Here is a 25745-nt window from a genome sequence, read left to right as displayed (position 1 = left end):
GCCATGTCTGGTCTTTTTGTGTCTCGTGAGAGCCGCCGTGGTTCCCAAGGGGACCACAGCAATTCCCAGGGGCTGCTCCGTCCCCAAGAGAGGTAGGAGCCAGGGGCTGGGGCTGGGGCTGGGTGGGCACCGTGGGGTCAAATGTGAGGGGTCGTGAAAGGCCTTTGTGGTTTGTCCATCGGGAGCTTCTGCCCAGCCCCTGAGGGCTGTGGTTCTTCACAGGCTGCCCATGAGCCTCCATCCCCAGGAGATTCACTGCCCCGTGCAGAGCCCGTCCCAGACATCTCCCTGCCCCCACGCAGCCCCCTTGGCCCCACGGGCTCTCCCCGCAGGCCGTGCAGCCTTGGGGCCAGCAGCACTGCCACCCCCATGCCCACCCCCCGTGGCCTCTCCTCCTTCCGCAGGACTGAGCAGAGGTCCAGGAGCCGTCTCCGGCTGGCCTGGGTGGAGGATGAGGTGGAAGAGGTCAGTCTCCCCATCCCAGAGAAGGAGGTCCAGCTGATGGAGACAGGTGAGTGAGGGGCGTTTGGCTGCTTTGCTGTGCTCCTGCACGGCAGCGGCTGCTGGGCACGTCCCCGGCCTCTTCCGTGCCAGTCCCCTCTTTGGGTCCCCCGGCCCAGGGCTGGCTCTGTCCTCGGGAGCTGGCACGGGGCTGGGTGCCGGGTAGGGCCCTTCAGTTACTCCTGCCAGCACCTTCAGCTCACCCTCCTCCCTTGCTTTGTTAGATTCCAGTCCTGATGCCACCATCCTTTGGTATTCAGTGGAAAGGGGCCAGGAGATGAGCGCGGATGTTCTAGAAGAGTTAGGAGAGGTACCTACAGAGACTGTCACCTGCCTTGTGCCTGCTCCAGCTGCCCCCACGCTCAAAGATGCCTTCCCAGACAGCTGCCCTCTGGGCAAAGCTGGGGAAAAAGGCAAAAAAAAAAAAAAAAAAAAAAAAAAAAAAAAAAAAAAAAAGACAGCAGAGTCCTGTGCATACGAGGGATCAACAAACAAGCCCCATAATCTTCTCTTGTTGCAGGCGAAGGACAAGGACTCTCTGAGAGATCTGATAGTCAACCTTTGCCCCTCCACCCTCATGAGCCTGCAGGATGTCTCGCAGGTCTGGCATTTTCAGAGCAGGTCACAGTTTCCCCCGTGCAAACCCCCCAGGGAGGTTTCTCCCCCAAAGCCCTCTGCACCCTGAGGGGTACAGAGGCATAGAAAGGAGCAGAGGCTGCAGTGGGAAGGGGCTCTGGCCACCTCCTGGCCATGGCAGATGGGTGTGGGGATTCTTCCCTGAGGCTGCTGGGAGGGACCCCTCCCTGTGTGTGGCATCTGAGGGGATGGTTGCAGCCCAGTGGCAGCACCATCCTCCCCTCTGTTCCCTGCAGACAGAAAAAATCTTGAGGTGCATCCACAGAAACGTGGAGGAAATGTGCACCGAACCAGGGCAGTTCCTCCTGAGATCCGTGCTTGGTCTGCTGAGCGAGTGCTGCCCTGAGGAAACAGTTCGGACCCTGCTGAGGATCAGTCCCTCCTGTGACAAGTATGAGCCCCAAGAGCCCTGGGGACTTGCTCCATAGCCCAGGCACAGCACAGTGGCCAAGGCAGCCCTGCTAACAGAGTGTTCTGGCTTGCAGCGCTGCGCTGGCCATGTGGGAGATGCTGCTGTCCCTGCCCAGCACTTCAGAGACAATTCTTGACAGGCTGTTCGGTGTGATCCAGGGCTGGAGAACAAAATGTGCTATCCCATCTGTGAGTGACCAGAGCAGCTCTTGCTCACGACTTCAAGGCAGGGCAACGATGGCTCGACGTGCAGCCCTGGGGCTTTGGCAGTGCCCCAGCAGCTTCCTTGCACTGAGAGCTGTCCCCGTGTCTTTCCGCAGGCAAGCCAGGTCCTGTACAGGCTCAGCCAGCGGCCCCGCTGCCAGGGGATCCTGGAAGCGCTCTTCCCCAGGCTCCTCATGAGCTTGATCTACAAGCTTTCCCTGGCTGCAGTGATGCTGGAGCAGGAGCAGCCTGACTCTGATCAACCCGTCCCTTTGGGGTGCGCCATCCCCTTCCCCTGCCGTTCCTTCCCCTGGGCCCTCGGCCAGGGCCCCTGCTCTGTGTGTAACCGGACCTTGCTCTGCACACAGGCTGGCAGTGGAGGGCATTAAAGTTCTGCTGCACGCTGCTGGCTGTCAAGGGCACATCGAGAACATCCAGAAGGAGGGCGGCTGGGACATGATGCTGCAAGCAGAGACCCTCGAGAGAGGAATCAGTTTGCTGGCCAGGTGAGAGCCCTTTGTAGCCAGCAGTGCCTCGGCAGCCCCATCCCCGGGGGCAGAGAAGTCCCCAGGCACCCAGGCCCCGGGCTGCAGCCGCAGCGCTGGCCAGGGAGCGATCCGAATGGCAAGGGGCGCCCCTTGCCTGGGGAGAGAGCAGGGCGCAGTCAGCAGCAAGTGCTGTGGAGGCTGTGGCTGGGGGCAAAGGCGTGTCCTGGCCTGGGCTGTCCTGGCTGGGCTGGGCAGGGCAATCCCAGCAAGGCTTTGCCTGCCCTGCTCACTGCCAGCACTGCTTTTCTTGCCCCGCCCTGCCCAGAGAGCTGAGGAAGAGCCCGGCTGAGCAGCAAGCCTTCATGTTCCAGCACATGAAGGAGATTCTTACTCACAGGAGGGAATGGCAGATGAACTTTGCCATGACTTTCTATACTGAGGTAAGCCTGGTGGGCAGCAGTGCCTCTGCCAGGTGCTCCTGAAGCCGTCCCTCTGGCACAGGCGGCTGCCGCCGGGTGGGATGACAGTCCCTGGAGCTGGGACAGAGGGCTCTGCTGCCAGTCAGGCCCTGGGGCCTCCATCCAGCCCTTCCTGCTGGGGCAGTGCTCAGCACCCCTGCGTGTCCACAGGCAGGGCTGCCCCCCGGAGGGGCTGTGTCAGCCCCCAGGCCCCGAGCTGGCAGTGGTAGCCAGGAGCTGCAGAGTGCCAGGGTCCTGCAGCTCTGCCCGTCTCTCACCGCTGTTGTTCTTTCAGCTTCTGGGCTGCCAGGGCCTCGGAAAGGATCCGAGTGACGTGCGCCTCCTCTGCTCCTACCTGAGCCACGGCAGGCAGACAGTCCGTCTGCGGGCACTCGGGGGCTTGGTGGCGCTCTCAGGAGATCCGCGGATGGTGAGCGAGGCGTAGTCAGGCGGAGCCGCCTTGGCAGCCTGGGGCTGGGGCAGGGGTAACGCGCTGGCTTGGGCCTGGCTGAGAGGAAGGAGGTGGCTGCCAGCAGAGAGAGGGGTGGCTGAGCAGGGGCCACAGAGCCTTTGCTCTCCTTGCTCTCTCCTTCATCCCCATCGGCACGCGCAGCGCCTGCCGGGAAGCTGGGTGGGAGGCTGGTGCTCAGCACGCGGGGCATTTGTGCCAGGCTGCTCCTCCACTGCTCCACCCTCTCAGAAATTCTCTGTTTCCTCCAGGCAAGAGAAATGCGGGGCAGCTCTCTGCTGGAGAGCATCCTGACGTGCCTGAAGGATCCATCCACAGACGTCAGGATGAAGGCCTTGCTCTTCTTCCGGACCATGATGGGTCAGCTGAAGAGGAAAGAGGCCAGCCCCATCGCTCTGCTGCTGGTGGAGAAGCTCCCAGCCCTCTTTGGTGATGTAAGGCTGATGTGGGAGCCTGACCCCGTCGAGGGGCATGGGGCAGGGACAGCTGCCCTCCAGCCCAGCCCCGCTGGCAGCACTTGGGCAGGGCTGCTGCCCTCCTCACGCCCCTGGGCTCTGCTGGGAGGGCTGCTGGGCTCTGCACCCAGCACGGCTTCTCCTTGGCCTCAGCCTCTAGAGTTACACTTTGCTGCAGTCACGCTCTCTTCCTTCCTTCCTTCCTTCCCTTCCCACCAGGAGTCCAGCCAGGTTCAAGAGCTCTCCCTCCGCCTCTTTGAAGACACGCTGAAGGCTGCGGTGCGGAGAGACAAGGCAGAGATGAAGGACGCGACACGCCGGGTCGCGCTCTCGCTCTTCCTGCACATGAATGCTGAGAGCAGGAGTATGGCTGAGGTAGAGAGTTGAAAGCTGAGCACCTGCTTTGCCCTTCCTTCCCTCTGCCCCAGCCCTGGCAGCAACAGCTCATCAGCTCTTGCCCATTTCTCTTGTGCTGGCTGTGAGAGTGCTATAGCTGAGGTGGTGGCTGCCTCGTGTCCCTGCCTCGGGCACTGAAGCCCAGGCATTCAGGCTCTGTCCCCAGCTGCCTCTTCCCATAAGTAGCTGGGGACAGCTGGCAGCCTTGCCAAGAGGAGGGGGAGGACAGGTCTCCTTCTCTGAGCTGTGGTGCCAGCTCCCACCTGCTGCTGTTTTGCAGGCCTCTGGCAAAGGCCTCCTCATCTGTGCCAAGTTCCTGGGCTGGAGGAAGCTGAAGAGGGTTATTAAGAAGAAGAGGACCTGGCTGATTGGAGAGACTTTGGTGAGGACAACCCCCAGGTGCCAGGGCCTGGGCTGGACAAGGGATGCCCCATGTGCCCAGGGTGTGGCTGTGCCTGGGGGGGAAGGGGTGGGATGGGCAGAGGGACTGCTCTGGCACACGCGGGGAGGGGCGGGGGGGGAAACGGTCTGTGCCAGCCCCATGACATGACCTCGGGCACTCTCCAGCTGAAGCAGGAGAGGAGCAGGGTGGAAGACTACCTGTACTTCAGCCTGCCCTACCTGTGGGACTCTCAGACCAGCGTGAGATTGGAGGCCATCAGGTTCATGGGTGAGCCACAGCCCCCGGGGACCCTCTTCTGGCAGCCCGGCTCCAGCCCGCGGCGCTGCCCTGGCAGGCAGGAGCAGCCCTTGGTGGCCGCCTGGCTCAGTGTCAGCAGCGCCCTCGGGGACTTGCCCGGGGCCATCCCTGCGGAGTGCTGGGCAGGAGGGCGTGCGGCCGAGCTGGCCGGGCCGGGGGGCTGTGCTGCCGCAGTGCCGGGGAGGGGGAGGTCTGACGGGAGCTCTGTGCACAGGGACTGCTGCGCAGCACCTGGGGAGGAATCCATCCCAACGGACGATGGAGGTTGTGTGGGATGGTGAGTAGGGTCAGAGGGGTGCTGGTGGGGCAGGGGAGAGAGCCTGGGCAGGGTGCTGCCATTTCTGGCTCTGCTGCAGGGAAAGGAGGGAGAAGCTGTGACTGTCCCATCCCTGTTCCTCCCAGTCAGGGAAAGAGAGGGATGGGGCTTGCATAGAAGGGTCTGTGCAGACAGCAGGGTTTCACCACTGCTCGCCTTCTCTCTTTCTTTCTGTCTGTCTGTCTGTCTGTCTGCTGCAGCCCTCAAGCGCTGTGACGATGACCTTGATGCCTCAGTCAGGTCCCTAGCAGGTCAGACCTTGCGCATCCTGCAGACTGTGAGGGAGCTGGAGAGATCAAGACGGTCCTTCCGAGGCCTGTGCTTCTCCTGCTGATGAGATGGGTCAAGGACAATCTTGCTGCCCCCGTCTTCCTGACGGTACTGTCACCACTGCCCCATCATGGCCCCGAGAACACTCCTGTCCCCTGGCTCTCCCACTTAAACCTCCCTAATGTCATCCCAGGTGGAGGAAGTGGCTGTGCTGGGGTGAAGGTCCTGGTGGGATGATGATCCCCAAGCCTGCAGAGCACACAGCATTTGTCCTGGCCTCTCCTGCTACCTGCGCATCAGCTTAGCCCTGTGAGTGCCCTGGCCCCAGCTTGCTGGACAGCCAGGTTACCCTTCTTTAGGGTGGTGCTGCAAGGAGGCACAGGGCAGAAGGGAGTCAGGGTTTAACTCAGCAGAGCTCTTATAAACCCCAGCACTGCTTTGTCTTCAGGGCTTTGTTTGGCAGCTGCAGGAAGAAGGCAGAGTGTAAAATGGAGGGCGTTCCACCTGGAATGATGAGCCTCGTCACCAAGCACACCTCCACGGGGACAGCCCTGGTCACAGCTGAGGGTGAGGATGAACATTTGCTCCTCGCAGCAGTCCTGCTCAGTGTCATGGGCATCATCAGCTGGTGCTGAGTTCTTACAGCCCACGTACAGGTGAGGAGTTGCATCAGCAGCCGGAGACTCCCAGCTGATTCCAACTCTCCCAAGAGAGTGAGAAGCAGCTGCTGCATTCCTCTTCTGTCACTTCCAGGAGGTCACCAGGGTGTCTGCAGAGTTTTTGACCTCTCCCACAGAGACCTAGAGCAGCTCGAGTCACGCGGCTGAGCGCACGCCCAAACAAGATACCCTCTTGGAGGCTGTGTGGATTCATCACGAGCTGCCCGAGAGGCTACAGGAGGCTCCAGCCTTGCTGGGCAGGGCCCGTGTCACCGTGTGGGCCCAGGCGGCTTGGGACAGCTGGGCAGGGCAGAGCTGAGCCAGAGCTGCTCTCCTTGTCTCCTCAGAGCAGCGGGACGTGCAGCCTCCTGGCCTCTGGCATAGCTTCCAATAGGTCGAAGAGGTCCCCAAATAAAACGTGGCGTTTGGAAAGCACAGCATGTGGTGAAATCTGTTGTATGGGACCTGGGCTCTGATCCTGGGACCGATGGGTGATCCTGGGCTCAGCGCATCACAGAATCCTAGGAGTTTTTCGGGCTCCATTTTCTCACCTCTCTGGTGATTGTAAATGCAGAACACTCTGCATCCCTACAGTGTCACGGTCAGGCTGTTCAGCGGCAGCTTCCCTCCGAGACATCTGGGGAAAAAGGAAACCTGTCTGTGGTTTGATGATTCTCATGTAGTCTGCCTCTGAGCGGTGCTGTGGAGCTCCAGCTTTGTGTGCAGTTCTGGGTTGTGCCCTGCAGAGGAAGAAGAGGAAGTGTTGCTGCCCAGCTCGTCTCTGTGCAGCCCCTGAGGACGCAGTGTCCTGGCTGAGTCCCCTCCGTGTCAGAGCCCCGCAGCAGCCCCGGCCGTGAGCAGCCGGGCCGGGCACTCGGGCTGATGCCCTGCAGCTGGGCAGGGGCCGTGTCCTGGGGGTGGGGGTGGGAAACTCCTGGGGCGGGGGGCACAAAAGCTGCCGTGAGCACAGCCCCTCCCGGGTTCCCGTTCCTCTTAGCAAACAGCAGCTCCTCTGTGTGGGGCTGGGGGCTCCTTCCTGCAGCAACTTTTCAAGAAGGTCCTTCTGGGGCATCTGAGAGGAAGCGAAAAGCAGGACTCTGATACAAATGGTGATTTAAACCTCTTGAGTCTGATCGTTGCCTGTTGATTGGGGGTGTTGGGCAAGGGGCATTGGCTTTGTTGTGTGTGACATCAATGCTCTGTTTTGCGGAACACTGGGCATTGGCTCTACCTGGTTACCTGTGGCAATATCTGTTGAACTGTTAGGGTTTTTCTTTTTATGGGAAACTACACACCCTCCCTTCAAACCAAGCTGAGTCCATCAGAGTTTGGAGGTTTTGGAAATGGCTGTCCCTCTTTCTGCATGTTTGTGTTGCAAGGGTGCTTTCTTCTCAGTAGGCATAGATGCAGCTGTTGGAATTGTAACACAAGCGCGGCCACCGCTCGAGCTTTGAGAGTGGCTTTTACTGATGTGCCTTGGCCAGTAGTGGCCCAGGTCACTGTTCTCTCAGAGCCTGCAAGAAGCAGTGCTGCTTCCCCGTCCTGACCCAGGGGGACAGGGAGTGGGGGTTTCAGATCAGTTCCCCTCAGGTTGCCCCTGTGGGCAGGCAGTGAAGAAAGGCAGCTGAGCCCTGTGTTACTGAAGGCACAGCAAAGATGGAGCATGTGGGGGAGAGCTCTGATGAAGGAGAGAGATCAAATCCTGTCCAAAGGGCGAGAAGAGAGTCTTCTGTAAAGGTTGAGCAGGAAATCCTTGTGAGGTAGCTCTTCCCTCCCTCATCACGAGAGGAGGAATTAGATTTGGAGAAACAATCCCTTTCTTCTGAAGGGCTTGTGAAGCGTACAGAGGACTTTGGCTGGCATGATGGGACATGCCATGAGCTGACATGTGGTGGTGCTACCTTTGCAACCAGGAGAAGGTGGGATAGATAGCCTAGCACTGGCTTGAGCGTATGAACTGCAGGCTGCGAGCCCCAAACCAGAAGCCTTGTCCCAGAAGATGTCTGCACCAACCTCTCAGTGAAAGGTGTTACAGTCCTGGAACAAACCCATTCTGAGCCGCAACTGCAAGCTACATAACCACCCCTGTTGACAGTGGAAGATAGCTGAGAGATTAGAGGGGCTCTGCCAACAGCCAGCTGGAGGAAAGGGAAAACAGAGCTTCTGGGGGAGTGTGGATCTTAATAGGAACCTTCCAGTATCTGAAGAGGACTTACAGGAAGGCTGGAGAAGGACTGGTGGCAAGGGTCTGTACTTGTAGCATGAGGGGCAATGGTTTTCAACTGTAGAACAGTAGATTCAGGCTGGATGTTAGAAAAAAGCTCTTTCCCATGAGAGTAGCGGAGAAACGGAACAAGTTTCTCAATCATAGGATCATAGAATCATAGAATCCTAGAGGTTGGAAGGGACCTCGAAAGATCATCTAGTCCAACCCCCCCCTGCCAGAGCAGGGCCACCTAGAGTACATCGCATAGGAATGTGTCCAGGCGGGTTTTGAATGTCTCCAGTGAAGGAGACTCCACAACCCCCCTGGGCAGCCTGTTCCAGGGCTCCGTCACCCTTACAGTAAAAAAATTTTTTTGGATATTCAACTTGAACCTCCTATGCTCCAATTTACACCCATTATCCCTTGTCCTATCACTGGTCACCACTGAGAAAAGCCTAACTCCATCTCCCTGACACTCACCCCTTACATATTTGAAAACATTGATGAGGTCACCCCTCAGTCTCCTTTTCTCCAAACTAAAGAGACCCAGCTCCCTCAGCCTTTCCTCATAAGGGAGATGTTCCACTCCCTTAATCATCTCAGTAGCTCTGCGCTGGACTCTTTCAAGCACTTCCCTGTCCTTCTTGAACTGGTAGCTGAGGCCTAAATCCTGGAGCTCTTCAAGGTGAGGCTTGATGAGGCTCTGAGCAACCTGATGATCTAGTTGTGGATGTCCCTACTTCTTGCAGGGGGGTTTAGACTAGATGACCTCTAGAGGTCGCTTCCAACTCAAAGGAATGTCTGAATCGGCAGCTGTGTAGCTTGCCTGGTAGCAAGCCTTTGGAGGAGGTAGGAATATGATGCAGCTTCTGTTGGAAGGCAGGTTTGGCATTGAGAGAAGCAAGGTCAAGGGACTTGGTCAAGAGATGCAGTTGTTGGGAATCAGCTGGCAAGATGGATGCAGCCCCATGCCTGTGGATGTGGTGAACAAGGTAACAGCTGTGTCTGCCTCTGTCAGTAAGGAGGAGAGAGAGGCTGCCTTGGGTGTTGTGTGTGTCTGGAGGATGCCTGTTCCATGGTACAGTGACGTGGTGAAGCCTCTCTCTAGAGTCACTCAGAAAAGAAACTCTTTTGTATGGGTCCCTGAACAAGCTGGGGAGAGTCTGGCAGAAAGGTCCACAGGAGACTGGACAGGGATGGCTGGAAACCCATCCCAGACTTCATGCTGCTGCCTGCAATGCCAATCTGGGCCTAGAAAGGAAAAATTGGTGGCAGGCTGGGATCCCAGAGGGGAGTGGGTCAGAGACTGGAGCTAATTTGGAAAGTAACCTAAGAGCTGACTGAGCCACAGAGCACAGTACAGAGTGGGCCTATCCCCTTCCTTACCACGCAGCAGCCTCTGCCATAATGGCCTGGTAAAAAGCACCCTGGAAGCAAGGGGTGGTGGAAGGTTCAAAAACCGGGACAAACATTTAGCGCAAGCCCTCTGGTTAGTTAAGAGCAGGGGATGGATCAACGGAGCCAGCCCTGGCCAGTCTGACGTTCTACAGACAGGGGAAGGGGATGAGGTCCCTGCTGTAAGTGAGAGGATCCTCCTGGGACAAGCTGTGTGGATTTCTTCACCCCTGAGCAAAGGCAACGCCACTTGTGGGGTCTTGTCTGCTCAGGCCCCTGGGCGTTCCCTGGAGAGTGACGCCAGCAAACCGGCGATCACAAATAATTCTAAAATAACCACTTGAAGCTCTATTTCTCAGTTTATGTTGTATTTATTGATAATTCTGTCAAAATCAGGCTAGCCTGGTTTATACAGAGCATAACGGGTAACACAGGATTTTAATGATTTTGCAAAATAAACAGATTTACTTTCACGGAAAAGCTCACCTTAGCTGAGGCTTTAAATAGGAAGGCAATTCAGAAGGACTGGCTACAACCTCAACTTGTGAGGGGAAAAAAATGAGGGATTTTTTTGAGACATGATGGACAAGAATGCCACCCTCTGGGAAATTCCTGTATTTACTTGATGTTAGTTCTAAAATACGGTAGGCAAACTTCCATTCTGATTGGAGCAGGATCACTCATCTCCAAAAAGTGGGTAAAAAGCCGAGGACGGCTGACTTAGGATGTTTGAACAGTGCTTGAAGGTTTGAATCAAGAGCTGCTGCCCTGGCCACGGGACTGCGGGGACTGCATCCCCTCCTTTTATGCCATCTCCTCCCAAGGCTGAGACACCTCTTCTACACCTTCCCCCCAGAGAGCTTGTGCGTGCAGCCCCCCGGGTGCCTGTGCTGTCATAGTTGGGTGTGGATGTTCCAGTACCTGCCTGCACACACCTGGCCCGGGTGCCGGGTGACAATGGGACCCCTTTGTTACATCACTGGTGACACCCCTGGGCCCCGGGTACCTTCCTAGTGCCGGGGTGGCCCTGGCTCAGTGTCCAAGAGGACAGCGATCAGATCAGACGGGAGCAGAGAGCTGCCTAGGAGCCCTGAGCCATGTCTGGTCTTTTTGTGTCTCGTGAGAGCCGCCGTGGTTCCCAAGGGGACCACGGCAATTCCCAGGGGCTGCTCCGTCCCCAAGAGAGGTAGGAGCCAGGGGCTGGGGCTGGGGCTGGGTGGGCACCGTGGGGTCAAATGTGAGGGGTCGTGAAAGGCCTTTGTGGTTTGTCCATCGGGAGCTTCTGCCCAGCCCCTGAGGGCTGTGGTTCTTCACAGGCTGCCCATGAGCCTCCATCCCCAGGAGATTCACTGCCCCGTGCAGAGCCCGTCCCAGACATCTCCCTGCCCCCACGCAGCCCCCTTGGCCCCACGGGCTCTCCCCGCAGGCCGTGCAGCCTTGGGGCCAGCAGCACTGCCACCCCCATGCCCACCCCCCGTGGCCTCTCCTCCTTCCGCAGGACTGAGCAGAGGTCCAGGAGCCGTCTCCGGCTGGCCTGGGTGGAGGATGAGGTGGAAGAGGTCAGTCTCCCCATCCCAGAGAAGGAGGTCCAGCTGATGGAGACAGGTGAGTGAGGGGCGTTTGGCTGCTTTGCTGTGCTCCTGCACGGCAGCGGCTGCTGGGCACGTCCCCGGCCTCTTCCGTGCCAGTCCCCTCTTTGGGCCCCCCCGCCCAGGGCTGGCTCTGTCCTCGGGAGCTGGCACGGGGCTGGGTGCCGGGTAGGGCCCTTCAGTTACTCCTGCCAGCACCTTCAGCTCACCCTCCTCCCTTGCTTTGTTAGATTCCAGTCCTGATGCCACCATCCTTTGGTATTCAGTGGAAAGGGGCCAGGAGATGAGCGCGGATGTTCTAGAAGAGTTAGGAGAGGTACCTACAGAGACTGTCACCTGCCTTGTGCCTGCTCCAGCTGCCCCCACGCTCAAAGATGCCTTCCCAGACAGCTGCCCTCTGGGCAAAGCTGGGGAAAAAGGCAAAAAAAAAAAAAAAAAAAAAAAAAAAAAAAAAAAAAAAAGACAGCAGAGTCCTGTGCATACGAGGGATCAACAAACAAGCCCCATAATCTTCTCTTGTTGCAGGCGAAGGACAAGGACTCTCTGAGAGATCTGATAGTCAACCTTTGCCCCTCCACCCTCATGAGCCTGCAGGATGTCTCGCAGGTCTGGCATTTTCAGAGCAGGTCACAGTTTCCCCCGTGCAAACCCCCCAGGGAGGTTTCTCCCCCAAAGCCCTCTGCACCCTGAGGGGTACAGAGGCATAGAAAGGAGCAGAGGCTGCAGTGGGAAGGGGCTCTGGCCACCTCCTGGCCATGGCAGATGGGTGTGGGGATTCTTCCCTGAGGCTGCTGGGAGGGACCCCTCCCTGTGTGTGGCATCTGAGGGGATGGTTGCAGCCCAGTGGCAGCACCATCCTCCCCTCTGTTCCCTGCAGACAGAAAAAATCTTGAGGTGCATCCACAGAAACGTGGAGGAAATGTGCACCGAACCAGGGCAGTTCCTCCTGAGATCCGTGCTTGGTCTGCTGAGCGAGTGCTGCCCTGAGGAAACAGTTCGGACCCTGCTGAGGATCAGTCCCTCCTGTGACAAGTATGAGCCCCAAGAGCCCTGGGGACTTGCTCCATAGCCCAGGCACAGCACAGTGGCCAAGGCAGCCCTGCTAACAGAGTGTTCTGGCTTGCAGCGCTGCGCTGGCCATGTGGGAGATGCTGCTGTCCCTGCCCAGCACTTCAGAGACAATTCTTGACAGGCTGTTCGGTGTGATCCAGGGCTGGAGAACAAAATGTGCTATCCCATCTGTGAGTGACCAGAGCAGCTCTTGCTCACGACTTCAAGGCAGGGCAACGATGGCTCGACGTGCAGCCCTGGGGCTTTGGCAGTGCCCCAGCAGCTTCCTTGCACTGAGAGCTGTCCCCGTGTCTTTCCGCAGGCAAGCCAGGTCCTGTACAGGCTCAGCCAGCGGCCCCGCTGCCAGGGGATCCTGGAAGCGCTCTTCCCCAGGCTCCTCATGAGCTTGATCTACAAGCTTTCCCTGGCTGCAGTGATGCTGGAGCAGGAGCAGCCTGACTCTGATCAACCCGTCCCTTTGGGGTGCGCCATCCCCTTCCCCTGCCGTTCCTTCCCCTGGGCCCTCGGCCAGGGCCCCTGCTCTGTGTGTAACCGGACCTTGCTCTGCACACAGGCTGGCAGTGGAGGGCATTAAAGTTCTGCTGCACGCTGCTGGCTGTCAAGGGCACATCGAGAACATCCAGAAGGAGGGCGGCTGGGACATGATGCTGCAAGCAGAGACCCTCGAGAGAGGAATCAGTTTGCTGGCCAGGTGAGAGCCCTTTGTAGCCAGCAGTGCCTCGGCAGCCCCATCCCCGGGGGCAGAGAAGTCCCCAGGCACCCAGGCCCCGGGCTGCAGCCGCAGCGCTGGCCAGGGAGCGATCCGAATGGCAAGGGGCGCCCCTTGCCTGGGGAGAGAGCAGGGCGCAGTCAGCAGCAAGTGCTGTGGAGGCTGTGGCTGGGGGCAAAGGCGTGTCCTGGCCTGGGCTGTCCTGGCTGGGCTGGGCAGGGCAATCCCAGCAAGGCTTTGCCTGCCCTGCTCACTGCCAGCACTGCTTTTCTTGCCCCGCCCTGCCCAGAGAGCTGAGGAAGAGCCCGGCTGAGCAGCAAGCCTTCATGTTCCAGCACATGAAGGAGATTCTTACTCACAGGAGGGAATGGCAGATGAACTTTGCCATGACTTTCTATACTGAGGTAAGCCTGGTGGGCAGCAGTGCCTCTGCCAGGTGCTCCTGAAGCCGTCCCTCTGGCACAGGCGGCTGCCGCCGGGTGGGATGACAGTCCCTGGAGCTGGGACAGAGGGCTCTGCTGCCAGTCAGGCCCTGGGGCCTCCATCCAGCCCTTCCTGCTGGGGCAGTGCTCAGGCAGTGTCCACAGGCAGGGCTGCCCCCCGGAGGGGCTGTGTCAGCCCCCAGGCCCCGAGCTGGCAGTGGTAGCCAGGAGCTGCAGAGTGCCAGGGTCCTGCAGCTCTGCCCGTCTCTCACCGCTGTTGTTCTTTCAGCTTCTGGGCTGCCAGGGCCTCGGAAAGGATCCGAGTGACGTGCGCCTCCTCTGCTCCTACCTGAGCCACGGCAGGCAGACAGTCCGTCTGCGGGCACTCGGGGGCTTGGTGGCGCTCTCAGGAGATCCGCGGATGGTGAGCGAGGCGTAGTCAGGCGGAGCCGCCTTGGCAGCCTGGGGCTGGGGCAGGGGTAACGCGCTGGCTTGGGCCTGGCTGAGAGGAAGGAGGTGGCTGCCAGCAGAGAGAGGGGTGGCTGAGCAGGGGCCACAGAGCCTTTGCTCTCCTTGCTCTCTCCTTCATCCCCATCGGCACGCGCAGCGCCTGCCGGGAAGCTGGGTGGGAGGCTGGTGCTCAGCACGTGGGGCGTTTGTGCCAGGCTGCTCCTCCACTGCTCCACCCTCTCAGAAATTCTCTGTTTCCTCCAGGCAAGAGAAATGCGGGGCAGCTCTCTGCTGGAGAGCATCCTGACGTGCCTGAAGGATCCATCCACAGACGTCAGGATGAAGGCCTTGCTCTTCTTCCGGACCATGATGGGTCAGCTGAAGAGGAAAGAGGCCAGCCCCATCGCTCTGCTGCTGGTGGAGAAGCTCCCAGCCCTCTTTGGTGATGTAAGGCTGATGTGGGAGCCTGACCCCGTCGAGGGGCATGGGGCAGGGACAGCTGCCCTCCAGCCCAGCCCCGCTGGCAGCACTTGGGCAGGGCTGCTGCCCTCCTCACGCCCCTGGGCTCTGCTGGGAGGGCTGCTGGGCTCTGCACCCAGCACGGCTTCTCCTTGGCCTCAGCCTCTAGAGTTACACTTTGCTGCAGTCACGCTCTCTTCCTTCCTTCCTTCCTTCCCTTCCCACCAGGAGTCCAGCCAGGTTCAAGAGCTCTCCCTCCGCCTCTTTGAAGACACGCTGAAGGCTGCGGTGCGGAGAGACAAGGCAGAGATGAAGGACGCGACACGCCGGGTCGCGCTCTCGCTCTTCCTGCACATGAATGCTGAGAGCAGGAGTATGGCTGAGGTAGAGAGTTGAAAGCTGAGCACCTGCTTTGCCCTTCCTTCCCTCTGCCCCAGCCCTGGCAGCAACAGCTCATCAGCTCTTGCCCATTTCTCTTGTGCTGGCTGTGAGAGTGCTATAGCTGAGGTGGTGGCTGCCTCGTGTCCCTGCCTCGGGCACTGAAGCCCAGGCATTCAGGCTCTGTCCCCAGCTGCCTCTTCCCATAAGTAGCTGGGGACAGCTGGCAGCCTTGCCAAGAGGAGGGGGAGGACAGGTCTCCTTCTCTGAGCTGTGGTGCCAGCTCCCACCTGCTGCTGTTTTGCAGGCCTCTGGCAAAGGCCTCCTCATCTGTGCCAAGTTCCTGGGCTGGAGGAAGCTGAAGAGGGTTATTAAGAAGAAGAGGACCTGGCTGATTGGAGAGACTTTGGTGAGGACAACCCCCAGGTGCCAGGGCCTGGGCTGGACAAGGGATGCCCCATGTGCCCAGGGTGTGGCTGTGCCTGGGGGGGAAGGGGTGGGATGGGCAGAGGGACTGCTCTGGCACACGCGGGGAGGGGCGGGGGGGGAAACGGTCTGTGCCAGCCCCATGACATGACCTCGGGCACTCTCCAGCTGAAGCAGGAGAGGAGCAGGGTGGAAGACTACCTGTACTTCAGCCTGCCCTACCTGTGGGACTCTCAGACCAGCGTGAGATTGGAGGCCATCAGGTTCATGGGTGAGCCACAGCCCCCGGGGACCCTCTTCTGGCAGCCCGGCTCCAGTCCGCGGCGCTGCCCTGGCAGGCAGGAGCAGCCCTTGGTGGCCGCCTGGCTCAGTGTCAGCAGCGCCCTCGGGGACTTGCCCGGGGCCATCCCTGCGGAGTGCTGGGCAGGAGGGCGTGCGGCCGAGCTGGCCGGGCCGGGGGGCTGTGCTGCCGCAGTGCCGGGGAGGGGGAGGTCTGACGGGAGCTCTGTGCACAGGGACTGCTGCGCAGCACCTGGGGAGGAATCCATCCCAACGGACGATGGAGGTTGTGTGGGATGGTGAGTAGGGTCAGAGGGGTGCTGGTGGGGCAGGGGAGAGAGCCTGGGCAGGGTGCTGCCATTTCTGGCTCTGCTGCAGGGAAAGGAGGGAGAAGCTGTGACTGTCCCATCCCTGTTCCTCCCAGTCAGGGAAAGAGAGGGATGGGGCTTGCATAGAAGGGTCTGTGCAGACAGCAGGGTTTCACCACTGCTCGCCTTCTCTCTTTCTTTCTGTCTGTCTGTCTGTCTGTCTGCTGCAGCCCTCAAGCGCTGTGACGATGACCTTGATGCCTCAGTCAGGTCCCTAGCAGGTCAGACCTTGCGCATCCTGCAGACTGTGAGGGAGCTGGAGAGATCAAGACGGTCCTTCCGAGGCCTGTGCTTCTCCTGCTGATGAGATGGGTCAAGGACAATCTTGCTGCCCCCGTCTTCCTGACGGTACTGTCACCACTGCCCCATCATGGCCCCGAGAACACTCCTGTCCCCTGGCTCTCCCACTTAAACCTCCCTAATGTCATCCCAGGTGGAGGAAGTGGCTGTGCTGGGGTGAAGGTCCTGGTGGGATGATGATCCCCAAGCCTGCAGAGCACACAGCATTTGTCCTGGCCTCTCCTGCTACCTGCGCATCAGCTTAGCCCTGTGAGTGCCCTGGCCCCAGCTTGCTGGACAGCCAGGTTACCCTTCTTTAGGGTGGTGCTGCAAGGAGGCACAGGGCAGAAGGGAGTCAGGGTTTAACTCAGCAGAGCTCTTATAAACCCCAGCACTGCTTTGTCTTCAGGGCTTTGTTTGGCAGCTGCAGGAAGAAGGCAGAGTGTAAAATGGAGGGCGTTCCACCTGGAATGATGAGCCTCGTCACCAAGCACACCTCCACGGGGACAGCCCTGGTCACAGCTGAGGGTGAGGATGAACATTTGCTCCTCGCAGCAGTCCTGCTCAGTGTCATGGGCATCATCAGCTGGTGCTGAGTTCTTACAGCCCACGTACAGGTGAGGAGTTGCATCAGCAGCCGGAGACTCCCAGCTGATTCCAACTCTCCCAAGAGAGTGAGAAGCAGCTGCTGCATTCCTCTTCTGTCACTTCCAGGAGGTCACCAGGGTGTCTGCAGAGTTTTTGACCTCTCCCACAGAGACCTAGAGCAGCTCGAGTCACGCGGCTGAGCGCACGCCCAAACAAGATACCCTCTTGGAGGCTGTGTGGATTCATCACGAGCTGCCCGAGAGGCTACAGGAGGCTCCAGCCTTGCTGGGCAGGGCCCGTGTCACCGTGTGGGCCCAGGCGGCTTGGGACAGCTGGGCAGGGCAGAGCTGAGCCAGAGCTGCTCTCCTTGTCTCCTCAGAGCAGCGGGACGTGCAGCCTCCTGGCCTCTGGCATAGCTTCCAATAGGTCGAAGAGGTCCCCAAATAAAACGTGGCGTTTGGAAAGCACAGCATGTGGTGAAATCTGTTGTATGGGACCTGGGCTCTGATCCTGGGACCGATGGGTGATCCTGGGCTCAGCGCATCACAGAATCCTAGGAGTTTTTCGGGCTCCATTTTCTCACCTCTCTGGTGATTGTAAATGCAGAACACTCTGCATCCCTACAGTGTCACGGTCAGGCTGTTCAGCGGCAGCTTCCCTCCGAGACATCTGGGGAAAAAGGAAACCTGTCTGTGGTTTGATGATTCTCATGTAGTCTGCCTCTGAGCGGTGCTGTGGAGCTCCAGCTTTGTGTGCAGTTCTGGGTTGTGCCCTGCAGAGGAAGAAGAGGAAGTGTTGCTGCCCAGCTCGTCTCTGTGCAGCCCCTGAGGACGCAGTGTCCTGGCTGAGTCCCCTCCGTGTCAGAGCCCCGCAGCAGCCCCGGCCGTGAGCAGCCGGGCCGGGCACTCGGGCTGATGCCCTGCAGCTGGGCAGGGGCCGTGTCCTGGGGGTGGGGGTGGGAAACTCCTGGGGCGGGGGGCACAAAAGCTGCCGTGAGCACAGCCCCTCCCGGGTTCCCGTTCCTCTTAGCAAACAGCAGCTCCTCTGTGTGGGGCTGGGGGCTCCTTCCTGCAGCAACTTTTCAAGAAGGTCCTTCTGGGGCATCTGAGAGGAAGCGAAAAGCAGGACTCTGATACAAATGGTGATTTAAACCTCTTGAGTCTGATCGTTGCCTGTTGATTGGGGGTGTTGGGCAAGGGGCATTGGCTTTGTTGTGTGTGACATCAATGCTCTGTTTTGCGGAACACTGGGCATTGGCTCTACCTGGTTACCTGTGGCAATATCTGTTGAACTGTTAGGGTTTTTCTTTTTATGGGAAACTACACACCCTCCCTTCAAACCAAGCTGAGTCCATCAGAGTTTGGAGGTTTTGGAAATGGCTGTCCCTCTTTCTGCATGTTTGTGTTGCAAGGGTGCTTTCTTCTCAGTAGGCATAGATGCAGCTGTTGGAATTGTAACACAAGCGCGGCCACCGCTCGAGCTTTGAGAGTGGCTTTTACTGATGTGCCTTGGCCAGTAGTGGCCCAGGTCACTGTTCTCTCAGAGCCTGCAAGAAGCAGTGCTGCTTCCCCGTCCTGACCCAGGGGGACAGGGAGTGGGGGTTTCGGATCAGTTCCCCTCAGGTTGCCCCTGTGGGCAGGCAGTGAAGAAAGGCAGCTGAGCCCTGTGTTACTGAAGGCACAGCAAAGATGGAGCATGTGGGGGAGAGCTCTGATGAAGGAGAGAGATCAAATCCTGTCCAAAGGGCGAGAAGAGAGTCTTCTGTAAAGGTTGAGCAGGAAATCCTTGTGAGGTAGCTCTTCCCTCCCTCATCACGAGAGGAGGAATTAGATTTGGAGAAACAATCCCTTTCTTCTGAAGGGCTTGTGAAGCGTACAGAGGACTTTGGCTGGCATGATGGGACATGCCATGAGCTGACATGTGGTGGTGCTACCTTTGCAACCAGGAGAAGGTGGGATAGATAGCCTAGCACTGGCTTGAGCGTATGAACTGCAGGCTGCGAGCCCCAAACCAGAAGCCTTGTCCCAGAAGATGTCTGCACCAACCTCTCAGTGAAAGGTGTTACAGTCCTGGAACAAACCCATTCTGAGCCGCAACTGCAAGCTACATAACCACCCCTGTTGACAGTGGAAGATAGCTGAGAGATTAGAGGGGCTCTGCCAACAGCCAGCTGGAGGAAAGGGAAAACAGAGCTTCTGGGGGAGTGTGGATCTTAATAGGAACCTTCCAGTATCTGAAGAGGACTTACAGGAAGGCTGGAGAAGGACTGGTGGCAAGGGTCTGTACTTGTAGCATGAGGGGCAATGGTTTTCAACTGTAGAACAGTAGATTCAGGCTGGATGTTAGAAAAAAGCTCTTTCCCATGAGAGTAGCGGAGAAACGGAACAAGTTTCTCAATCATAGGATCATAGAATCATAGAATCCTAGAGGTTGGAAGGGACCTCGAAAGATCATCTAGTCCAACCCCCCCCTGCCAGAGCAGGGCCACCTAGAGTACATCGCATAGGAATGTGTCCAGGCGGGTTTTGAATGTCTCCAGTGAAGGAGACTCCACAACCCCCCTGGGCAGCCTGTTCCAGGGCTCCGTCACCCTTACAGTAAAAAAATTTTTTTGGATATTCAACTTGAACCTCCTATGCTCCAATTTACACCCATTATCCCTTGTCCTATCACTGGTCACCACTGAGAAAAGCCTAACTCCATCTCCCTGACACTCACCCCTTACATATTTGAAAACATTGATGAGGTCACCCCTCAGTCTCCTTTTCTCCAAACTAAAGAGACCCAGCTCCCTCAGCCTTTCCTCATAAGGGAGATGTTCCACTCCCTTAATCATCTCAGTAGCTCTGCGCTGGACTCTTTCAAGCACTTCCCTGTCCTTCTTGAACTGGTAGCTGAGGCCTAAATCCTGGAGCTCTTCAAGGTGAGGCTTGATGAGGCTCTGAGCAACCTGATGATCTAGTTGTGGATGTCCCTACTTCTTGCAGGGGGGTTTAGACTAGATGACCTCTAGAGGTCGCTTCCAACTCAAAGGAATGTCTGAATCGGCAGCTGTGTAGCTTGCCTGGTAGCAAGCCTTTGGAGGAGGTAGGAATATGATGCAGCTTCTGTTGGAAGGCAGGTTTGGCATTGAGAGAAGCAAGGTCAAGGGACTTGGTCAAGAGATGCAGTTGTTGGGAATCAGCTGGCAAGATGGATGCAGCCCCATGCCTGTGGATGTGGTGAACAAGGTAACAGCTGTGTCTGCCTCTGTCAGTAAGGAGAAGAGAGAGGCTGCCTTGGGTGTTGTGTGTGTCTGGAGGATGCCTGTTCCATGGTACAGTGACGTGGTGAAGCCTCTCTCTAGAGTCACTCAGAAAAGAAACTCTTTTGTATGGGTCCCTGAACAAGCTGGGGAGAGTCTGGCAGAAAGGTCCACAGGAGACTGGACAGGGATGGCTGGAAACCCATCCCAGACTTCATGCTGCTGCCTGCAATGCCAATCTGGGCCTAGAAAGGAAAAATTGGTGGCAGGCTGGGATCCCAGAGGGGAGTGGGTCAGAGACTGGAGCTAATTTGGAAAGTAACCTAAGAGCTGACTGAGCCACAGAGCACAGTACAGAGTGGGCCTATCCCCTTCCTTACCACGCAGCAGCCTCTGCCATAATGGCCTGGTAAAAAGCACCCTGGAAGCAAGGGGTGGTGGAAGGTTCAAAAACCGGGACAAACATTTAGCGCAAGCCCTCTGGTTAGTTAAGAGCAGGGGATGGATCAACGGAGCCAGCCCTGGCCAGTCTGACGTTCTACAGACAGGGGAAGGGGATGAGGTCCCTGCTGTAAGTGAGAGGATCCTCCTGGGACAAGCTGTGTGGATTTCTTCACCCCTGAGCAAAGGCAACGCCACTTGTGGGGTCTTGTCTGCTCAGGCCCCTGGGCGTTCCCTGGAGAGTGACGCCAGCAAACCGGCGATCACAAATAATTCTAAAATAACCACTTGAAGCTCTATTTCTCAGTTTATGTTGTATTTATTGATAATTCTGTCAAAATCAGGCTAGCCTGGTTTATACAGAGCATAACGGGTAACACAGGATTTTAATGATTTTGCAAAATAAACAGATTTACTTTCACGGAAAAGCTCACCTTAGCTGAGGCTTTAAATAGGAAGGCAATTCAGAAGGACTGGCTACAACCTCAACTTGTGAGGGGAAAAAAAATGAGGGATTTTTTTGAGACATGATGGACAAGAATGCCACCCTCTGGGAAATTTGCTTTTGTTCCTAATGCCTCAAACGTTCACAACCGCTCCCCCTCACCTCAGCCACTCTTCTACTGTGTCGGGATTCAGCTCCAAAATTCCGAACAAACGGGCCTGGCAAAAAAAATCCAAAGAGTGACCACTGGAAACTTTTGTTGGCCCTAACCCTCAAATGGAACCCTATCCACAGCACCAGCAACAGTCAGGCTAAGGCCTTGCTTTAGTACCAAAAACCTCGAAGATTCAGCCCCTCGGTGGGGTGAGACAGGGCCTGGCGAACGGAAGATCTCGCGTTGTAATGGGAATTCAGGGCCCCTCCTCCTATAGCCAATACCATGCAACCAGAGACACAACGGAAGTGACGTGCTGAAGCCCTAGGTACGTCTATATAAACCCGTGTCACGCTTCAATAAAGTCTCTTTGCTGCTCATCCCACCTTGGCGTCTGTTACTTAGCAACCGCGTGCCACTCCGGAACCGGGTCGAGCCTTTAAAAAAAGGCAACACTCGGCAGCTCTCCCACTATAGCTCGATACGGCTCCAAAATTCCACACCAACAGGGCTGGCAAAAAAACGCAAAGAATGACCACTGAAAACTTCTGCTAGCCCTAACCCTCACATGGAACCCTACCCACAGAACCAACAACAATCAGGCTACGGGTTTGCTTTAATACCAAAAATCTCAAATATTCAACTCTTCGGCCACTCTCTCACTACTCAATACAGCTCCAAAATTCCACACAAATGTGTCTGGCAAAAAAATGCAACAAGTGACCACTGAAAACTCTTAATGGCTCTACCCCTCACATGGAACCATAGCCAAAGTGTCAGCAACCATCAGGCTATGGGTTTGATTCAGTACCAATAACCTTGAATATACAACCCTAAGGCCACCCTCTCACTGTTGCTCAACACAGCTCCAAAATTCCACACAAATGAACCAAGCTCAAAAAAGCAAAGAGTGACCACTGAAAACGTTTGCTGGCCCTAACCTTCACATAGAACCCTGCCCACAGCACCAGCAACAATTGAGCTACGGCTTTGCTTGAACACCAAAAGACTCGAATATTTGACCCTTTGACCACTCTCTCACTGTTACTCAATACAGTACAAAAATTCCACACCAACGGGTCTGGCTCAAAAATCACAGAGTGAGTTCTGAAGACTTCTGCTGGCCCCAGCCCTCACAAGGACACCTACCCACAGCACCACAAACAATTGGACTATGGCTATGCTTTAGTACCAAAGACCTCTTAGATTTGACCCCTCAGCAGCTCTCCCACTGTTGCTCAATAAAGCTCCAAAATTCCACACCAACGGGCCTGGCAAAAATACACAAGGAGTGACCACTGAAATCTTTTGATGGCCCACAGCCCCAGGTACCAGGAATTATGTTTTACCAGAGAGCCTCTTACCTCCACTTCAGTCATCCAGGCTTCCTCTGATCCTCTGCTTGCTCTTGCCTCCAGCTTCCTTCAACACACCATGGATGCTTCCTCTTTCTTCTCCAGCACCTCCTGCTGCAAAGGCAAGGGGACACAGTCAGCACCAACACCACTGGCCTGACAGAGAGGCACCAGGACAGTCCCCACATGGAAGCTCTCCACACCTAGCTCCTCACAGGACAAAATCACAACCACAAAAAAACCCACCTCACAGAACAGCTCTTCCCTCCAAATCACTGCTCCAGGCACCTGCCCAGGCACAGCGGGAGATAAACACTGACTTCCTCTCTAAATAATAATTCCTCCATTTCTACCTTCCAAACACAGAGACAGTGTTTCTTGCCCTCCTTACAGGTTTTCCCCTCTTCTCTGGGCAGCATCACCAGAGGAAAAACAGCCAGAGGCCCAAGCCCCCAGTCCTGCTTACAGGGAGCTCACCCAGCACAAAGCTGGTCAGGGCAGCAAAGATGCTGGCAATGCTCTGGTGTGACAGTCAGGTCCCTTTGACCATGGGGCCTCCTACCTCCACTTCACTCATCCAGGCTTCCTCTGCTCACTCTTGTTTTATGTTTTTTTCCACACACCATGGAGGCCTCCACTTTCTTCTCCTGCACCTCCTGCTGCAAAGGCAAGAGGACACAATCAGCACCCACAAGTCCTCACTCCCCCCACCAGGATGCTCTCGCACACTGAAGCTCTCCACACCAACCCTCTAGTCCCCTTCAAGCCAACATCCCAACAACCCCCAGAAAACCTCACATTGCTGCCCTCGAGCAGGAGAGGAACCTCAGAGTTGCCCCTGCCCCCACCCCCTCCCTGGGGCTTCATGGAAGCCAGGGCGGCCCTCAAGACCCCAAGGTGCTCTTACAAGCACAAGGCCTCCAGCCAGAGCAGGGGGATGGAGAAAGTGACCTCCCCTGACTACAGGGGTCACCTGCCAGCTCCATTTCTCTCTCCATTGAGCAGACAGGTGCTCTCACCCACCTTACAGGGTTGGTGCTCTCACCGGGCAACACAGCAACAGGCCAAAGACCCCAGCACACCAAAGGTGCTGCCAACACTCTCCCACCACTACCCCTGAACAAACCCCCGGAACAGCTTTTCTCACCCGCTCGGTGCCCGCTGCTCCCTGCACGGACGAGGGCGAAGTGGCCGCTGCTGCTCTGGGCTCCCGGACGCTCCCGGCGGGGCTGCACCCTCCACTGCCACCCGTGCAGCATTTGACGCCTCTGGAGTTCCAGTCTTGCCCAGGGCAGAGATCAACCATCGACCCCCGCCTGCCCCCGAAGAACCGCGGATCCCTGACTGCGCAGCGCTGCGCACCCATCGCTCTCCTGCCCTTTGCCCTGACGGGTCCCACTCTTTACCTCATCCCCTCCGCAGAGTCCGGCTCTTCAGTTTTCCTCATGAGACCAAAAATGACCCTCTGAAAAAGCCACTGCAGCCAGGAAGACGCCACAAGCCCCACACAGAAGAGCTGCTGTTTGCTAAGAGGAACGGGAACCCGGGAGGGGCTGTGCTCACGGCAGCTTTTGTGCCCCCCGCCCCAGGAGTTTCCCATCCCCACCCCCAGGACACGGCCCCTGCCCAGCTGCAGGGCATCAGCCCGAGTGCCCGGCCCGGCTGCTCACGGCCGGGGCTGCTGCGGGGCTCTGACACGGAGGGGACTCAGCCAGGACACTGCGTCCTCAGGGGCTGCACAGAGACGAGCTGGGCAGCAACACTTCCTCTTCTTCCTCTGCAGGGCACAACCCAGAACTGCACACAAGGCTGGAGCTCCACAGCACCGCTCAGAGGCAGACTACATGAGAATCATCAAACCACAGACAGGTTTACTTTTTCCCCGGATGTCTCTGAGGGAAGCTGCCACTGAACAGCCTGACTGTGACACTAAATCACAGGAGAGGTGCAATAACGGAGCCTGGACAACTCCTGTGATTCTGTGACGGATCGAGTCCGAAATCACCCATTTGTCCCAGGATCACCCAACCGTCCCTGCCCTGGCCCCCGTGCCTTCGCCCCCTCCTCTCTGCTCTCAGCCCCAGGAGCAGCTCAGGGGGGGCAGGAGGCCGGGGGGAAGGGGCTCGTTCCGGGCACCGGGGACGTGCCGAAGTGGGGCCCGGGTCCTGGCCAGGCACTTCCCACCCCATCCCGTCCCGCTCCCCGCCCGCTCACGGCCGCTCCAGGGCCACAGGACCGCTGCCCTTCCCTCTGCAATGGCCTTATTTACTTTTATATATTTACTTTTATACTTTACTTGTATATATATATATATATGTATGTATATATATAATAGACCCATGCCCCGCTGCCCCGGGCCGCGATTGGCTGTGGCGCCGGGAGGGGCGGGGCCGAGGGGCGGGCGGGCAGCCCCGGCTCTGGGGGCGGCGGCGGGCGGGGGGAGCTGGGGCAGGGATAGAGCCCGCAGCAACAAGAAATCTTGGCTGCTTTCCTGACAGCGCTCCAAGCGCCCTCTAGAACGATGGATGAAGGGGAATAAGTACATTTATTGCCCGGGAGCCGCCTGGCGAAGGGCGGCGGCGGAGTTGGATCAAGTCCTGGGGGTTTGGTTGGTTGAAGGGCTGTGAAAAGCGGCAGACAGCAGCCTCGGCACCTCAGGAATATCCTCTGAGAGCCCGGGAATCACAATCAGAACCCACCTCGCCTTGGTCACCACGCTGTCTGCTCACTGTAATTCTCTGTCTGTAGATGTTCAAGGGCAGTGATCGATACCCTTAGTGTTGCTCTCATGCTAACTCCAGGCTCAAAACTGCTCATCATCTGTTCTCCCTGAGACAGCCACCTCCTTGTGCCCCATGTTCATGGGATCCTTAGACCATCCTTATCTTGACCTCTATAAACAAATCCTACACTACTGCAAGCTGCTGCATTGCTTTGAACCTCCGGCTCCCAGCCCTGTATTTTGGCAGTCAATTTTTTCTCTCTGATCAACAAATTGTGCAGCCACACCGAGGTCTCGGGTAGCAACGGGACCCCAAAATTCTCCTGAAGGGATGCCATGACCCTGCAGCTGGTCAGGGACTCCTCAGCCGTACTGGAGCTGGGGGTGTGTGTGTGTGTGGAAGTGCCGGAGAGGAGAAACGGGGAGCAGAGGCGTGAATCGCAAGCTGGAAGTGTCACAGGGCACATCTGAGATGCAGACAAGGCAGAGTGGATACAGAAAAAAAAAAAAAACCAAACCAAAAAACCCAACACTCTGCCCTTTGCTTCCCGCCCTCTGGCTTTGGAAGCGAAAGGCTGTTTCTTGCTACAACGGTCAGTGCAGAGAGCTGGCTGGGCATTTGCTTTGCCACCAAGCTAGATGAGAAAGGGAGAGATTTCTGCGGTGTTTCGAGTGGCCCGTCTGAAGGCGGAGAGAAGCGATACCTGCTGGGACTCGAGCTCTGGCAGTGCGGGACACGGACACTGGAGGGCAGCGGTGACTTGCTGGTGACCGAGGCTGCAAAGCAAAGCGCAGCCCAGCG

At 57.4% G+C, this 25745-nt stretch overlaps 3 protein-coding genes and 3 long non-coding RNA genes across 8 annotated transcripts; 5 read left to right on the top strand and 1 right to left on the bottom strand.

Moving 5' to 3' along the window:
* Positions 1 to 1004: 1004 nt before the first annotated feature.
* Positions 1005 to 1832, top strand: LOC139800969 (uncharacterized). The gene is made up of 3 exons (XR_011728018.1): positions 1005 to 1102; positions 1374 to 1528; positions 1623 to 1832. It is a non-coding gene; the product is annotated as an uncharacterized lncRNA (long non-coding RNA).
* Positions 1833 to 2716: 884 nt separating this feature from the next.
* On the top strand, positions 2717 to 6833 carry LOC139800967 (uncharacterized). Its single transcript, XM_071754611.1, has 7 exons — positions 2717 to 3128; positions 3419 to 3601; positions 3842 to 3997; positions 4299 to 4400; positions 4586 to 4688; positions 4933 to 4995; positions 5235 to 6833. Exons 1-7 carry the CDS (start codon positions 3126 to 3128, stop codon positions 5366 to 5368), a joined length of 744 nt encoding a protein of 247 aa, XP_071610712.1. The 5' UTR covers positions 2717 to 3125; the 3' UTR covers positions 5369 to 6833.
* Positions 6834 to 11661: 4828 nt separating this feature from the next.
* Positions 11662 to 12489, top strand: LOC139800966 (uncharacterized). Its single transcript, XR_011728017.1, has 3 exons — positions 11662 to 11759; positions 12031 to 12185; positions 12280 to 12489. It is a non-coding gene; the product is annotated as an uncharacterized lncRNA (long non-coding RNA).
* Positions 12490 to 12531: 42 nt separating this feature from the next.
* LOC139800965 (maestro heat-like repeat-containing protein family member 7) lies at positions 12532 to 13410 on the top strand. The gene is made up of 3 exons (XM_071754610.1): positions 12532 to 12686; positions 12778 to 12915; positions 13223 to 13410. The coding sequence occupies exons 1-3, from the start codon at positions 12604 to 12606 to the stop codon at positions 13377 to 13379; spliced, it is 378 nt and encodes a 125-aa protein (XP_071610711.1). The 5' UTR covers positions 12532 to 12603; the 3' UTR covers positions 13380 to 13410.
* Positions 13411 to 13525: 115 nt separating this feature from the next.
* LOC139800964 (uncharacterized) lies at positions 13526 to 17491 on the top strand. The gene is made up of 7 exons (XM_071754609.1): positions 13526 to 13779; positions 14070 to 14252; positions 14493 to 14648; positions 14950 to 15051; positions 15237 to 15339; positions 15584 to 15646; positions 15886 to 17491. The coding sequence occupies exons 1-7, from the start codon at positions 13777 to 13779 to the stop codon at positions 16017 to 16019; spliced, it is 744 nt and encodes a 247-aa protein (XP_071610710.1). The 5' UTR covers positions 13526 to 13776; the 3' UTR covers positions 16020 to 17491.
* A 3382-nt stretch (positions 17492 to 20873) lies between these two features.
* On the bottom strand, positions 20874 to 23970 carry LOC139800963 (uncharacterized). 3 transcript variants are annotated; one of them, XR_011728015.1, is made up of 5 exons: positions 23628 to 23970; positions 23369 to 23502; positions 22784 to 22880; positions 22231 to 22335; positions 20874 to 20930 (listed from the first exon to the last, which is right to left on the bottom strand). It is a non-coding gene; the product is annotated as an uncharacterized lncRNA (long non-coding RNA). The 3 variants fall into 3 exon arrangements; XR_011728014.1 differs by lacking the exon at positions 23628 to 23970 and having other exon boundaries at positions 23369 to 23523; XR_011728016.1 differs by lacking the exon at positions 23628 to 23970 and having other exon boundaries at positions 22784 to 22877; positions 23369 to 23523.
* Positions 23971 to 25745: the final 1775 nt, after the last annotated feature.

This window comes from Heliangelus exortis, chromosome 11 (assembly GCF_036169615.1).
Source record: "Heliangelus exortis chromosome 11, bHelExo1.hap1, whole genome shotgun sequence".
Classification (NCBI taxonomy): Eukaryota; Metazoa; Chordata; class Aves; order Apodiformes; family Trochilidae; genus Heliangelus; species Heliangelus exortis.
The sequence above is the reverse complement of the archived record's forward strand: the minus strand, read 5'-3'. Positions and strand labels throughout refer to the sequence as shown.